The sequence below is a fragment of the Oryza glaberrima genome, chromosome 1 (assembly GCF_000147395.1).
Source record: "Oryza glaberrima chromosome 1, OglaRS2, whole genome shotgun sequence".
Lineage (NCBI taxonomy): Eukaryota > Viridiplantae > Streptophyta > Magnoliopsida > Poales > Poaceae > Oryza > Oryza glaberrima.
In genome coordinates this window covers 31318731-31332291 of record NC_068326.1, presented here as the reverse complement: position 1 = coordinate 31332291, position 13561 = coordinate 31318731, and the positions used below count along the sequence as shown (strand labels likewise).

Here is a 13561-nt window from a genome sequence, read left to right as displayed (position 1 = left end):
CGCCAGGTTTTGTGCGCGTCGCGCTCGCGAGATCTGAGCAAACGAGGCGTTTGGGACTTTTGGTGGTGGGACGTGCTCGTGCCAGCATCATCGTCGCATTGTTTTCTCCGTACCCTCGCTTGCACACATGCGCACACACGGCCACGTTTAAGTTTGGCTGCTTAGCTTAACCAACTCTCACCAGCCGACCTAAACAATCTTTCCGAAACGAACACGTAATGTCATAGTATATTTTTTTTTGAGTGCACAAGGAGTGAGATCTTGACGCAAGGGTCATCCATCCCAGTGAAAGACGAAAAGAAAAAGAAGAAGAAAGAGCGAGTACTGCTGGTTGCTGACGTGCAATAGAGATAAAATACTGTTGGTTTGCTGCTGGTTGCTTACATGTTGCGGCAGCAGGGAGAAAAAATTTGGTGGTTTGGTACAAGGTGTTCGTCGGAGTTGGCAAGTAGAAGCAGGTGGTTTTCTTCACCCACCAACTGCCGTCTCCGAACCTACAAAAGGAGGAGATCACCATCATTTTTCTCGGAAAACTTCATGTTCACAGCATTAACCCACAAATTGCCCTCCCCTCCCCCCTCCTCTTCACCGAGCCAAATCCGCACACATATATATATATCCCACCTAAAACCCACCAACCAAATCCTCCACGAACAAAAACAAAGGCGCACAACGAACCCGCAGCCAGCCAACCGCGGCAGTGGTACTATGTTGTTTGCCATGGGCAAAGGCAAGGTGATCACCAGCAAGCAGGCCATGACCATGTTCTCTTCTCCGTGGTAGGAGTATACTGGTAGACGACTACGAGACTACTAGAGTACTAGTGCTGCTACTGTGGGAAGCTTTTGGGTGGGGGCAGCGGTGGCTGTGGCTGGCGCCAAGAAAGCAGAAGAGGGCAGTGGCATCGGCGAGCGACGACGCGACGCGAGGCGAGGTAGAGGAGGGCGGCAGGGGGAGGCAGGAATCATTCGGCTGCAAAGCTGCCGTCGCCACCTCGTCGCCACTGTCCCCGCTTTCCGGGGCCGCGTGGGGCCGCGCCCTATCCTGCCACCTCTCCCTCTCTCGCCCGCGCAGTCCACGCACGCAGCGCTGTCGTTCGTTGCACCACCACCACCACCTCCACCACCACCGCGCGCACCGGCACCGCATCGCATCGCGCCCGCAACGCACCACTCCACCACCACCAACAACAACAGCAAGATTACAAGAGGCTGCTCGTCCGCGGGCGCGGGCGCGGGAGCGCGTCGTCCTCGGTAGACAAGAAAGAAGAAGGCGGCTTTACTTGGATTGGTGCTCGCTTTTTTTTTTCTCTCTCCTTTTTTCTTTTTCTTCTCCCTGAGATGCTTCAGCTGCTCCTTATATCCACCCTCCCGGCCTTCACGCTGATGCTCGTCGCGCCCGCCGCCACGCACAAGCACTGCAAGCTCGTGCGGGAGCTCGGCCTCGTCGCGCTCCTGCTCGTGCGCGAGCTGCTGCACCACTCCGCCTCCGCCGCGTGTGCGTGGGGCGGCGAAGGCGGCGGAAGCAGCAACAAGGAGAGGGAGCGGGAGCGGGGGGTGAGGATAATGCCGTCCAAGGCGAAGCCGGAGCCCGCATTGGCGGCGAGGGAGGAGGGGGAGACGGAGGCGGAGCTGAACGCCGCCGCGCTCCCGCTGCTCGACCTGCCGGAGCTTGCGCTGGAGCGCGTCCTCGAGGAGCTGGAGCCGCCGTCGCTCGCGGCGATGGCGTGCGTGTGCGTCGCGCTCAGGGACCGCTGCTCCGCGGACACCCTGTGGGGGCGCCACGTCAACCGGAAGTGGGGGCGCGTGCTCGGCGCCGCCGCGCGCAAGGAGTGGGAGGCGGAGCTGGCCGCACGGCGGAGCTCCGGCGCGCTGCCGCGGCCGGCCAGGCGGAGGAGCTTGGCGGACTCGCTGGCCTGCGCGTGGCCCTTCTCTTGGATCACCTGTCGCTGGCTCAAGGGCAACGCCGTCGCCGCCGAGCCCGCCGCCGCCACGCCGTCGCCACTCCCCTCGCCGGCGACCGACACGGTGGCCGCCTGGTACCGCGCGGTGGAGTGCGGCGAGTTCTCGTTCCCCGCACAGGTGTACAACCGCGAGGTAAAAATCTAAAAATCCATTCTCAAAAAAAAAAAATCTAAAAATCCACTCGTTTTCTAGCTGTAATAAAGGCTCAACTTTTTTTTTAGTAATGGAAACAACTTCCTATTAAGGCCTTAACTACTCGTATTCAATTGAGGTTTAACTATCTTGACACAGTACTATTGATTATGGCTATCAGCCTATCACTACATTTTAGGTAGGAGTATCACGGTTTCGTTTTGGTTTAACAATTGAAGAATATCTTTAGCAGGACGGGCATGTCGGGTTCGTGCTGTCGTGCTACGACGCCCACCTCCGCTATGACAGGCGTACTGACACATTCACTGCAAGGTACGTAACCAACCTGATCAAAGTGATCATGCTGCTATTAACTCACTGTCACGAACTCACGATTGCACTAACCTCAACCACCAAAAGCTAGCTAATTAATTAATCCATGCGCTGGTGATCAGTTTCGGTTTATTTAGCAGAGCTGCTAGTGGTTAGTTGCTGCACATGTATGTTAGACGAGCAATCGATAGCATGCCATGATTGGAATTTATGAGTGCGATAAGGAAACCTTCTTGGGCTGATATTGGCTGCGAACATCGATTAGGATGGCTTTGATATTTTGAGATCGATTGGTGATGGGCGATGGCTTGGCTTTGACTGTTTTTTACAGGTACCCGCCACACGGGCGGAAGCCGGCGAAGGAGGAGAGCGGCGTGCAGTGGAGCAGGGTCCGCTCGCCGCCGGTGAGCACGCCGGCGCACGACCTCCACGCCTCCGGCTGCCTCGGTGATCTTCGCCCCGGTGACCACTTCGAGATTCAGTGGAGGAAGAACAAGGATTTCCCTTACGGTATGGTTCAGAGTTCACACTTCAGCAAGCCAAGATTAACTACTAGTAGCACACACATTTTGGTCACTGAAAATTGGGGGAGAAAAAAAGAGAGTACCTGCTTGGGCAATTTGGGTTATTATGCCATTGCACATTGATGATTCTAGCGTTGGATTAGCTGACGGATTGGATATGATTTAGTGGTGATGGATCGATTGATTGATGCTTTTGTCTCTGATGGGCTACAGGCTGGTGGTATGGTGTCGTGGGTCACCAGGAGACATGCAACGCCAACGAGCATCTGTGTCGCTGCCATGAGGACGGTAAAGATCCCGTTTACTTTCTCCCGCCATCTTTTGTTTTACCTTTATCTGATGTCGGCACTCGGCAGCGACACGTGCGGCCGAGATAAATCTCAAAAACATTAGGAAAAGAGCACAGGCTATACCGTACGGGAAGAGCGTGGCTATCACATTATCAATCTTCTGTCTGCTCGTTATGCTATATTCTGATGATCAGATGGAAGATGAGGGCATAATAATTGCATAAAGGAGGAAGAAATTGATATTCGGAGGGGACATATCGGAGACAGTAAAGATTCTTGGCCTTTTTCTTCTTTGGAGAAATCGGATCAAGATTCTTTGCCTCCAAACCACAACTTGCGTGATACTTCGTAGTACACTCTGGCTACAGTATTATTCCCCTTTTGTTTGCATCTCGTGCCATTCATATCCACAAGAGACTGTACATGGACCATCATTGTCAGCTGATTACAGTTGATGCATCCCAGCGATCATTCTGTATGTTGCTGAGCTCTTTCTGAATCTCGTTGTGCATTTCTGGCAGATATGGTTGTCCTGGAGTTCAAGCACTACGCGGCCGGCTCGCGGTGGAGGCAGACGACGGTGAGCAGGAAGGATCACAGGGAGAAAGGCGACGAGACGGACGGGTTCTACGGCGGCATCAGGAAGCTCCAGACGAGCGACGAGATCTCGACTTGGCGAAAGTTCTGGCCGGTCGATGTCCTCAACTGATCAGGACAATGTGAATGAAATACGCATCTGATCTGCCTGCCCGCTATATGTGCATCCTGGTGGTGTTGCCGTTGTATAGCCCGTACGTCGAGCGGCAGCGCTGCGTGACCCTGTCTGAAAGGCTCCGCTCACCGGCTGCTCTGTTCTTACTGAAATTTTTTTGGTAGCGAGATGAGGTGAAAAATTGATGGAGGATTCGAGGATTTGTTCAGCGCAAGATCCGTCGGAACGGAAGGAACAACTATAGGCTATTGATGATGATGTACAGATTTACTCAGCTTGTCCCGTGCTGTTGCTGGACTGAATCCTTCAGTCCATATGTCGTGTAAGATCATGTTTCCTTCTGAATGTTATCCTGTTCAATCTTAGCCGGTGTTTGTACCGTGTTAGTCAAGGACCTCACCTGGTGTGGCGTGGCGTGGCGGAGTCGGCCGGGTGCGTGGAAAGCGTGCCTCTTTTTGCTGGAATTTTTCTGCATGGGTCTGAGGGTCATGTGCCTAATTTCTGGCAAGCGAGAATTTATGCTGACGAGTCTGCTCATCTAACCTGGATTGGTGCATTGGTGCTGGACAGAGTCGTGCCTAACTCTCCTGTGACCACAGCATCTGGAACGGAGACGCAACTCCGCGACTGTTGGAACGGAGAACTACTACATGGTGGTAAATTTTTGAGGGGACGGCGTGTGGAAACTGATATGGCACCGGCCACACCTGGAGGCAGCGGCCAACTGGTTGAAAACAGGCGGTGCCAACTGCCAAGTTCCCAAATAACTGTGAGCCTCTCTAGTTTCTACGGCACTACCTGCCCAGTCTCCTGTAGACGCCGTGAGGCGGTGCCAACTGCCATGTGCCCAAATAACTGTGAGCCTCTCTAGGTGCTATTGCATCAGCAGTACTGCAGACAATCCCCACTGGTCGTTGAGGGTTCCTTCACAGCCTCTGTAGCCTGTAGGATAGGGAAGACTTTGGAGCCGAACAAAGCCTTTTTTTCACTGTATACATATTTATGTTCAGCATACGACATACACTAGTTTAAACGACCATACCTAACCTAGCTAGAATCTTTAGTGAAGTGGGATGGTGATCCATAAACTTGTATGGATATGTTATCTAGATATTCGATCTTAAAATACACTTTTGAGTCCCAAACTTATCGTGGGTGTTATATATGTCTGAACAAGTCTTAACAACCATAGTGACGCCTGCGTGTTAGTGGGAAAATAATACATATCTTCTTCCCTCTTTCTCTTCCCCTAACTCCTGTAGATATCAGTGAGGAGCAGTGTGCGGCCTCTATCATCACCTCCGGCTTTGGGATCTTGAGGCCACTAGCTCACCGACATAACTTCTTCTTCAGTGACGTTGACCTATGTTTCTCTAGCGCCACTGTAGCCCTCCATCAACCCTGTCTCCGAAGCCGGTCTCCGTTAGCTCTACCCCTGAAACTTGCCTCTGCTAGCCCTAACCCTGAAACTTGCAGATAAATCATCCACTACACACGTGTCATAAAATTTTCATCCATAAAAGAGACAAGAGTGAGGGAGGGAGAGAGAAGGCCATAATAACAAGAAAACAACATTGTATTTTTCTAAACTGTTTGTATAAATAAAGTTGCACGTTTGCTAGTCTATTGTAAGACCGAGATTTCGTAAAACCTCAAACATGTCATTCACAAGTTCAATAAAATGGAAATAAAACAAAATTTAATAGCGCAATGAGTGTAGCTCAATTGGTTAGCTTTCTTGTGATCTAAGATTAATACGTTATGAGCATTTATATTTTGTACTGTGTTTTAATAATGAAAAATTTAGTGCTAAGGTTAAAATGACAAGACGGAACACACCCACAGGCAAAAAACCGTAGCAGAAAAGCCGTCCGCTGGCCTGCTCACGGGCTCATGGCGCAGCCACGAAGGTATTGGATCGACGACCAACCGAGTGATCGAATCGGCCCAAGTGTGAGGGCCTGTTTGGTACAGCTCCAACTCCTAAATATTGCTCCAGGAGTTGAGTCTGGAGTGGAGTTGTGGAGCTGCTTAAACCCAGCTCCACAACTCTAGTACATTTTGTGAGAGAGCTCCACCCAACTCCACTCCTAGTTTTGGTGGAGCTGAAACTGTTTGGCTGAGCTCCAGCTCTAGAAGGGGTGGAGCTGGAGCTATGCCAAACAGGCCCTGAGTGTCCAACCGACTCCGCCGCTGGGCGTTCCAGAAGCCGCTGGTCGCTGGGCACCGACCCGCCCTCTCTCCTTCCTTCCGGCCATCGCGGCGGCGCGGCTGCCGGCGATGAGCGGCGGGCTCCCCGGATTCCGTACGCCATCTCTCTCCCGCCCCCCTCTTTAACCCCCCTCCAAAAAACCGAATCGAACTCTGAATCGTTAAGGCTTCTCAACTGTTGCAAATCTCAGTAGCAGCGCGATTTCACTTGGATCAACCGACCCGATTCGATTTTTTTTTTTTTGGCCTCGCAGACAATGCGCCGGTGTCGAGGGCCGTGGTGGTCGCCGCCGCGCTCTTCTCCGTCGCCTTCGGCTTCCGCGGCCGCTTCCTCGACCTCGGCCTCTCCTACGAGGCAAGTCTCCCTGCCCCTACCCGGTGCTCGTAGCCTCGCACTAGATCCACCCTGCTCCTGCGAGCGCTCTGCACGCGCGTGGAGGCGCCACTTGTTTGTTGTGTTTTTGGGATCAGCAAGTGGGAGCCGCACGGGCAAATTCTGCGTTGTGATGCAGTATTAACTGGTGTTTTGAATCCTCGTTGGCCATGTCGAATTGGTTCAGTTTGAGCTGCAGTGGGTTATGTTAATGGGGGATCTTATACAATGTTGCTTTAGACAGCTGATGAGGTTACCCTTACCATCCCTTCCAATGCAGAATGTTTATGGAAAGCTGCGGATTTGGAAGCTGATCACCTCGTTGTTTGCTTTTTCATCAACGCCTGAACTTATCTTTGGAGCTGCCTTGCTGTACTACTTTAGGGTGTTTGAACGGCAAATAGGTTCAAACAAGTATTCTGTAAGTGGTTCTTGTGCCTAAGATGCCATGCATCATCTTTGCCTGCTTCATTAGCTAATATTGATGAGCTTATTTAAACATGTAGGTTTTCATAGTCTTCTCCACAGCGGTGTCCGTACTGCTTCAGATCCTTTCTTTGGCTTACCTGAAAGGTATGATTTTGCCTTTAGCTTTCTTCACAATATATTGCCCTGTTAAATACTGCTCAAATGAGTGCCCCACTTTATTTATCTTCAGTTTCATTGATAATTCGTAGGAATGCTTATTTGCCACATTTGTGCATAAACATTAGAAGTTGATGTCCTTGTGGATCCCAGCTATAAACAGAAGGTGCTTTGCATTTTATGATGGCAATCAATTGACAAACTAAACATTACTGCATAAGTAAAATCACTAAGAACAACATTTATGTTGAGATCCTTAGGATTAACAACATTTATGTTGAGATCCTTAGGATTATAGTCACTCTGAAGAGCAATATGGAAAGCTGAAGGTAAAACTTTGACAATTTCTGGGAGTTGGCAATGGATTTCTTACACATAGCGAGGCAATAGATTCTTTTTATCATGTGTGCAAAAGATTTGAATTTCTAATTACTGTTTGCCACATTCCTACCTGTGGTGACAAGCGCTAGGTTCCTTATATTTTCAAGGGACATAGTGCTAATTTGGATTGTTTCCTGTGTGCCTAGTATCAACAATGAGCTCTTTTGTATTCATTCAAGCATTGATAATTTTAAGTTTTTTTTACACCACTCCTAACTGGATCAATAAATGTTTCGCATAAGTCATTTCCTGCGTATAAACTTCCCTTGAAAGATGCTAGTTGATGAGAACAACTAATACTAAGGCTAGTTTGCATGACATTAGATTTTATTTATCTTCTATAATTTGCTAGCTTCCATAACAAATCAATTGGTTGTTCTGCTTGTTTTTCTTTTGCTGGTTTTTTCTTTTTGGTGATTTTTGTACTTCTTCTGTTTCTTTCGTGTTTTGCAATGACATGAATTTTATATATTTCTTTTTTTTTTCATCTGACATGTTAATGCTTGGAGTGCAGGTCCTTCTTTAAATCCATTGACATCTGGGCCATATGGCCTCATATTTGCGTCTTACATACCATTCTTCTTTGACATTCCAATCACAACAAAGTTTCGCATATTTGGGTTGCGCTTAAGTGACAAGTCATTCATATATTTGGCAGGACTCCAGGTCAATTCTAACTTCCATGATAACTTCTATCCTCGTCTTATCTCTTCCCCAGTTCCTCTGTCTTGTAGCTTATGTATCTTCGATTTTCAGCTACTTTTCTCATCTGGATGGCGTTCAATTATACCTGGACTTTCTGGTATACTGGCTGGGCTTTTGTATCGTCTGAATATATTTGGCATCCGCAGGTTGAAGGTAAACTAACTTCTTTCTAGAACTGTATATAGTATTTCTAGTTTCTACACCATGTTGAAGTATCAATTAATAACCACACTCTCTGCATGCAATTACCGTTGCTAGTCTAGTCTATATCCAATGTGTGATCCAGATGGTACAATAGTTCTGTAGGCATGTGCAGTCTCTAAAATCATGTTTATATTCATCTTGAGGTGGCAGATGACCTTGTTTTGCTATTCTTGTTTTGTTGTTATGGCTTGTCATGCCATTATTTGTACTTATCTCATCTGTGGTAAGTTCCTATAATGGTATGTATAAACAAATATCTGTTGCCACATTGTAAAAGAAACTTCGAATCACTGCAGCTCCCAGATTCGATGACATCACTGCTCTCGCGGTTTTCATGCCCCTTCTTGAACAACTCTTATCAACGACTACCAGTTACAGAAAATGATGGAAACATTCCTTCTAACCAGACTCGTCAAACTGAGGCAAGTATTTATACTGTATTTGTTACAATAGCTCATGTTCAGCATTATTTGTGTTGATGTTAGAGGGACATTTGATGATAAATTCGTTTTTTTGGGTAAATGGGGGATAGTGCCAAAAGTTGTAAAAGGAACACTCAATCAAAGGCGTCATGTTCCATTTAGCATCTGTATGGCACAATAATATAAATGATTAATCTAGTAACTAGATTATGCCGGTAATCATGTTCTATATAATCTCCTTTAAAGATGAAAATCTTGAAACAAGCTTCAATGCTTACTTTTTAGCACCTTGCTGCTGCTGCTCTTGTATCTAAAGTTACCCTGTAACTGATCTTAGTATTGAATATTTCCAGTAGTTCATTTCTTTTACATAGAAAGAACAATTGTCTTAATGTTCATGCCAGTTCTCCAATCTTCAACGCATTCCTCGTTTAGGGATCAAAGTACTGGTTCTGGCCTCCAAGGAACGCATCACTGTGCTAATTAAAGCACATAAAGCTTATGGCTACAGACATTTGAGTTTTCCTTGGTGCAGTACGGTAGTAGTGATAATACGAGGCATCTTGGACAGCCAACAAATTTACTGCTCGTCTGTACTTTTTCCCCAGTTTATTACTACGGTCTCTTTAGCGAGGCTAGATGGTTCTCTTTATCCTGATTATTGAACATATAATGCATTCCCTGGTATACGTGATCTTTCTATTGAAACTTCTCTCTTATTATTGTTATCATATCCAGGGTGTGCACCCAACTACAGAAGATCCAATGGAGTCTTCAATCGCTACACTTGTTTCCATGGGTTTTGATCGTGGTTCTGCAATACGGGCTCTTGCACTGACAAATTATGATGTTAATTTGGCCTCAAACATTCTTCTTGAAGCACAATCCATGTAGAAAATTATCGTCCGGAGCAAAAGATTCTATGCCTCGTAAATTAAAGGATGTGAATCATTTCATTCTTACAAAAGCTCTAGGTTTTGAGGACATGTCACAAGATGTTATTGTGTAGCAAAGGAATTAGAAAGATGAAAAGAAAGAATCTACATATGTGCCAGTGTCCCCTCCATTCTGTCAAAAATTCTGCATGGTCATAATTTACAACCTGCATTTCCAGACAGAAAATCCGAAATGTCTTTGGCAAGCGTCCCAATTCAAAAAATGTCACTACAATATCTGGAAATACCAGCTTACAAGCGTCTTTGTTATAGAAATGCCATCGTCATTAGGTTTTCATTAGCAGCATACGTTAAGTGCTATAAAATGATCATTTTACCCCTATAAATTAACAGAAAAAGCAAAAGTTTTAATAAGCTTTTAACAATTCAATGGACTAAAATGATCTTTTTATAACACTTAACGGAAGGTTGCTAATAGAATTCTATTTCCTCCATCCCAAAATATAAGATATTTTAGGTGCATGTGACATATATTAGGACGATGAATATGAACATTTTCTATCCAGATTCATAGTTCTAAAATATGTTACATCCGCATAAAATCCCTTATATTTTAGGATATATAGAGTAATAGCTTAGGGTCCCTTTGAATCAAAGGATTTATGTAGGAATTTCGTAGGATTCAAATCCTATAGGAAATTTTCATATTTGGCTCTTTGATTCAAAGGATTGATGCTTTCTAAATCCTATGAAATTCCTATGGAATGGCACATTGTATGTAGATTTTAGAGGAAATTTAGTAAGAGCTCCAACCTCTTGGAAAATTTCCTTTGAGTCTATCTCTCTCATCCGATTCCTCCATTTTTCCTGCGCTCCAATCAAATGACCATTCCTGCGTTTTTCCTGTGTTTTGCAATCCTCTGTTTTACACTTCAATTCCTGTCAAAATCCTGTGTTTTTCCTATTCCTCCGTTTTTTCTACCCTGCGATTCAAAGGGGCCCTTAATAGAAGGGTGCTAATAGAATCATAATATTGATGATATTTTTAGGACAAAGGCGATTTACGATGAACATTTCTATCAAGTTGGGTTTATTGATGGTATTTTTTGAATTGGGACGCTTGTCGTTAGTATTTTGTATATTATGTGCTTCCCTGCGTGCGCATACATGTCAAATCAGCATGATAAATGGTACTAATTGGTAATCCCCCAGCACGTGATGAAGCGAATGCTATTTATAGCTACTCCCTCCATTCTCAAATATAATATAAATATTTTTAAGATTTGAATTTTGTATTCAATATAAACAATTCTAGGACATTGATTTCAATGCATAGAAATCTAAGCGTTTTTAGCCAATTAGATGTTTATTAGGAGGTGATCAAAGCAATAGAGAATTTAACCAATAAGGCAACTGAGAAGTTTCATCTTTTAACCTTAATTTTTCCTAAACAACTTAGAACAGGTACAATAGCAGGCTATAAGCTAGCTGCAAACATATTTTAAGAAGATAAATAAGGAGAGAGAAGCAGCGGATTACAAATTTGTAGCCAGCTGTAACACGAATTCCAAGACGAAGTGTGTGTATAATAGGTGGGACTAGGTATTAATAGTGTAGTATGTAACTATTGTATGGATAAGCTATTATATTGGTTATAGACGAATTGGAGCTAGTAGTTGATTATACTATTAAACTTACTCTTAGGAATGCTAATGCTTAATCCTATCTTACTATAAAGTTATCCCCCACTAACTTCTTAAGCTTAACATGCAAAGATAACACATCATCATCCACTAACAAAATGCCACATCATCATCCACTAATTAACAAGATGCCACATCATCATCCACTAACAATTATCACATTTAAACATCATGCAAACATGCTATATCTTTATAGTTTTTATAATTTAAGAGCTTTCAAATACAAACATGTTAAATTATCATCCAACATAATTCACATAATGTTTTAATGTATATCTTTATTATGTTTTATGATATCCTATATACTTATATAGTTCATCCTCACTTAGTTAGTGCTTAAATGATTAATCTATGGTTTAAATTATCTTTCTCCTTTTTTCCTCTAATTAAGTCATATCACATCAATTGTTTTTAGCCTTTAAATGATTAATTTACGGTCCAAACTATCTCCCTACTTTTCTTCTTCCATAAAATCATACCACCTTACTTATTTTTTATGTTTGAATCACCATTCTACATACTATTTAAATTTAAATTAGCATAAACCACATTAATTTACTTAATCTGATGTTATCTAGCTATCTTACACGTTATTTTTTTATTGTTATCATACTAAATTCCCGCAGCAATGCGGGGGGTTTCACCTAGTATTTAGGAATAGAGGTTGCACTACTGAACGGAGGACAAATTACTCAACCTAACCAATTGATGTTTCCTTTGGTTCCACATTACCCGAATCAGGATAGGAAAAGGGCATTAGAACTAGAATGTTTTTTTTTGCCAGGAAAGTTGTTTTTAGAACCAGTCGATTATCATCTATCTATCTATCTATTATATACTAAAAGTCCATTAACTTTCCTATAAACGCTCTCAATCCGCCACGTGTCAGTCCTACAAACACTCATAGACCGCCACATGGCACTGTATAATCTCACCATCGATTTTCACTTAAATTGGTGGATCCGATATTTTAGACCATTGAATTAGATTTATTATTTAAGAAAATAATCCCTTCCTCTGCTGTGGGCCAGAAAAAGAAAAAAAAACTACGTACGTACGTGTGACTTCGTATAACCGTGGGCCACAAAAAGAAAAAAACATAAGAACGTAGTACGCTCTCCCTGTCTCTTCCTATTCCTATTCTTTTATATCTCCATCTCTCTCCTCCTAATTCTTTTATGTTACCAAATTAAAAACGAGTTAAGTTGACCATAATTTAAATGTACATAGCTAATTTATATTCTATTAAAACGTTGCTCTATTTATAATTAAATTGACAATTTTACATCCAATGTTTTGCTATATATAAGCAATTTGTTATTGTGGTATAGACTCTGCATTTTGCAAGTTTGCATGCCATCTAAATAAATTAAATACTTATTAACAACATATATTATATATCTATCTATATATCTATCTATTATATACTAAAAGTCCATTAAACTTCCTACAAACACTCTTAATTTGCCACGTGAGACTCCTATAAACACTCCTAAGCCACCACGTGGTACTCTAATAAATTAGAAAAAAATATATAACTTGAACTGGTGAGCCAATTGGATTTATCTCATAAAAAAAATCCTTCCTCAACTACTACCGTACGTTCTCATCTCCTTCCCCTCAATCCCTTCTCCTCGTCTCTTTCCTTTTTTCTGTATGGTAGTTAAGATTTTTGTTTTATTACTTAATAATTAATTTCTTCACTTCTATCTCACCAGAATGGCTGTCGACTCTTGATTGCATGTCCCATGCCTAAATATGTAAATGATTAATGATTTGATGCATGCTTTTATAAATAACAAATCTATTTTTAACTAAAAATTTAGAAAAAAGATAATAGTTACATAGCAAAATAATCATAATTTTAAAAAGTTACTCCCTCTATTTCATATTATAAGCCATTTTAACTTTTTTCTTAATTAAATTTCTTTAGATTTGACCAAATGTATAAAAATTTTTTAACAACATCTATCACACAAAATTGTTTTGTTAGATATAACGTTCCATATATATCCATAATATGTTTTGAAAATTTTACTATATTTTCTATAAACTTGGTCAAACTTAAAAATTGACTAAAAAAAGTCAAAATGACTTATAATATGAAACGGGCCAGTATATCTGTT

The 13561-nt window shown here is 43.2% G+C and overlaps 2 protein-coding genes across 4 annotated transcripts; both read left to right on the top strand.

Moving 5' to 3' along the window:
• The first annotated feature begins 522 nt into the window (after positions 1-522).
• On the top strand, positions 523-4320 carry LOC127754722 (F-box protein At2g26850-like). Of its 3 annotated transcripts, XR_008012884.1 has the most exons (6): positions 523-2096; positions 2347-2429; positions 2761-2939; positions 3167-3241; positions 3310-3591; positions 3765-3861. XR_008012884.1 is itself a non-coding variant. In XM_052280289.1 (5 exons), exons 1-5 carry the CDS (start codon positions 1341-1343, stop codon positions 3950-3952), a joined length of 1281 nt encoding a protein of 426 aa, XP_052136249.1. In that variant the 5' UTR covers positions 537-1340; the 3' UTR covers positions 3953-4320. The 3 variants fall into 3 exon arrangements, 2 of the variants coding, with proteins under 2 accessions (XP_052136249.1, XP_052136255.1); XM_052280289.1 differs by lacking the exon at positions 3310-3591 and having other exon boundaries at positions 537-2096; positions 3765-4320; XM_052280295.1 differs by lacking the exon at positions 3310-3591 and having other exon boundaries at positions 538-2096; positions 2350-2429; positions 3765-4320.
• A 1797-nt stretch (positions 4321-6117) lies between these two features.
• On the top strand, positions 6118-10009 carry LOC127763360 (rhomboid-like protein 20). The gene is made up of 8 exons (XM_052288033.1): positions 6118-6260; positions 6421-6521; positions 6820-6960; positions 7046-7112; positions 8020-8171; positions 8262-8363; positions 8711-8836; positions 9575-10009. The coding sequence occupies exons 1-8, from the start codon at positions 6236-6238 to the stop codon at positions 9728-9730; spliced, it is 870 nt and encodes a 289-aa protein (XP_052143993.1). The 5' UTR covers positions 6118-6235; the 3' UTR covers positions 9731-10009.
• The last annotated feature ends 3552 nt before the right edge of the window (positions 10010-13561 follow it).

Excerpts from the sequence above, each read along its gene's own strand:
- LOC127763360 (XM_052288033.1), top strand. The coding sequence starts at position 6,236 with ATGAGCGGCGGGCTCCCCGGATTCC. Across the intron at positions 7,113-8,019 it reads TTCTTTGGCTTACCTGAAAG|GTCCTTCTTTAAATCCATTG; the intron begins GTATGATTTTGC and ends CTTGGAGTGCAG. Across the intron at positions 8,837-9,574 it reads ACCAGACTCGTCAAACTGAG|GGTGTGCACCCAACTACAGA; the intron begins GCAAGTATTTAT and ends TATCATATCCAG.
- LOC127754722 (XM_052280289.1), top strand. The coding sequence starts at position 1,341 with ATGCTTCAGCTGCTCCTTATATCCACCCTCCCGGCCTTCACGCTGATG. Across the intron at positions 2,097-2,346 it reads CACAGGTGTACAACCGCGAG|CAGGACGGGCATGTCGGGTT; the intron begins GTAAAAATCTAA and ends GAATATCTTTAG. Across the intron at positions 2,940-3,166 it reads GAACAAGGATTTCCCTTACG|GCTGGTGGTATGGTGTCGTG; the intron begins GTATGGTTCAGA and ends GATGGGCTACAG.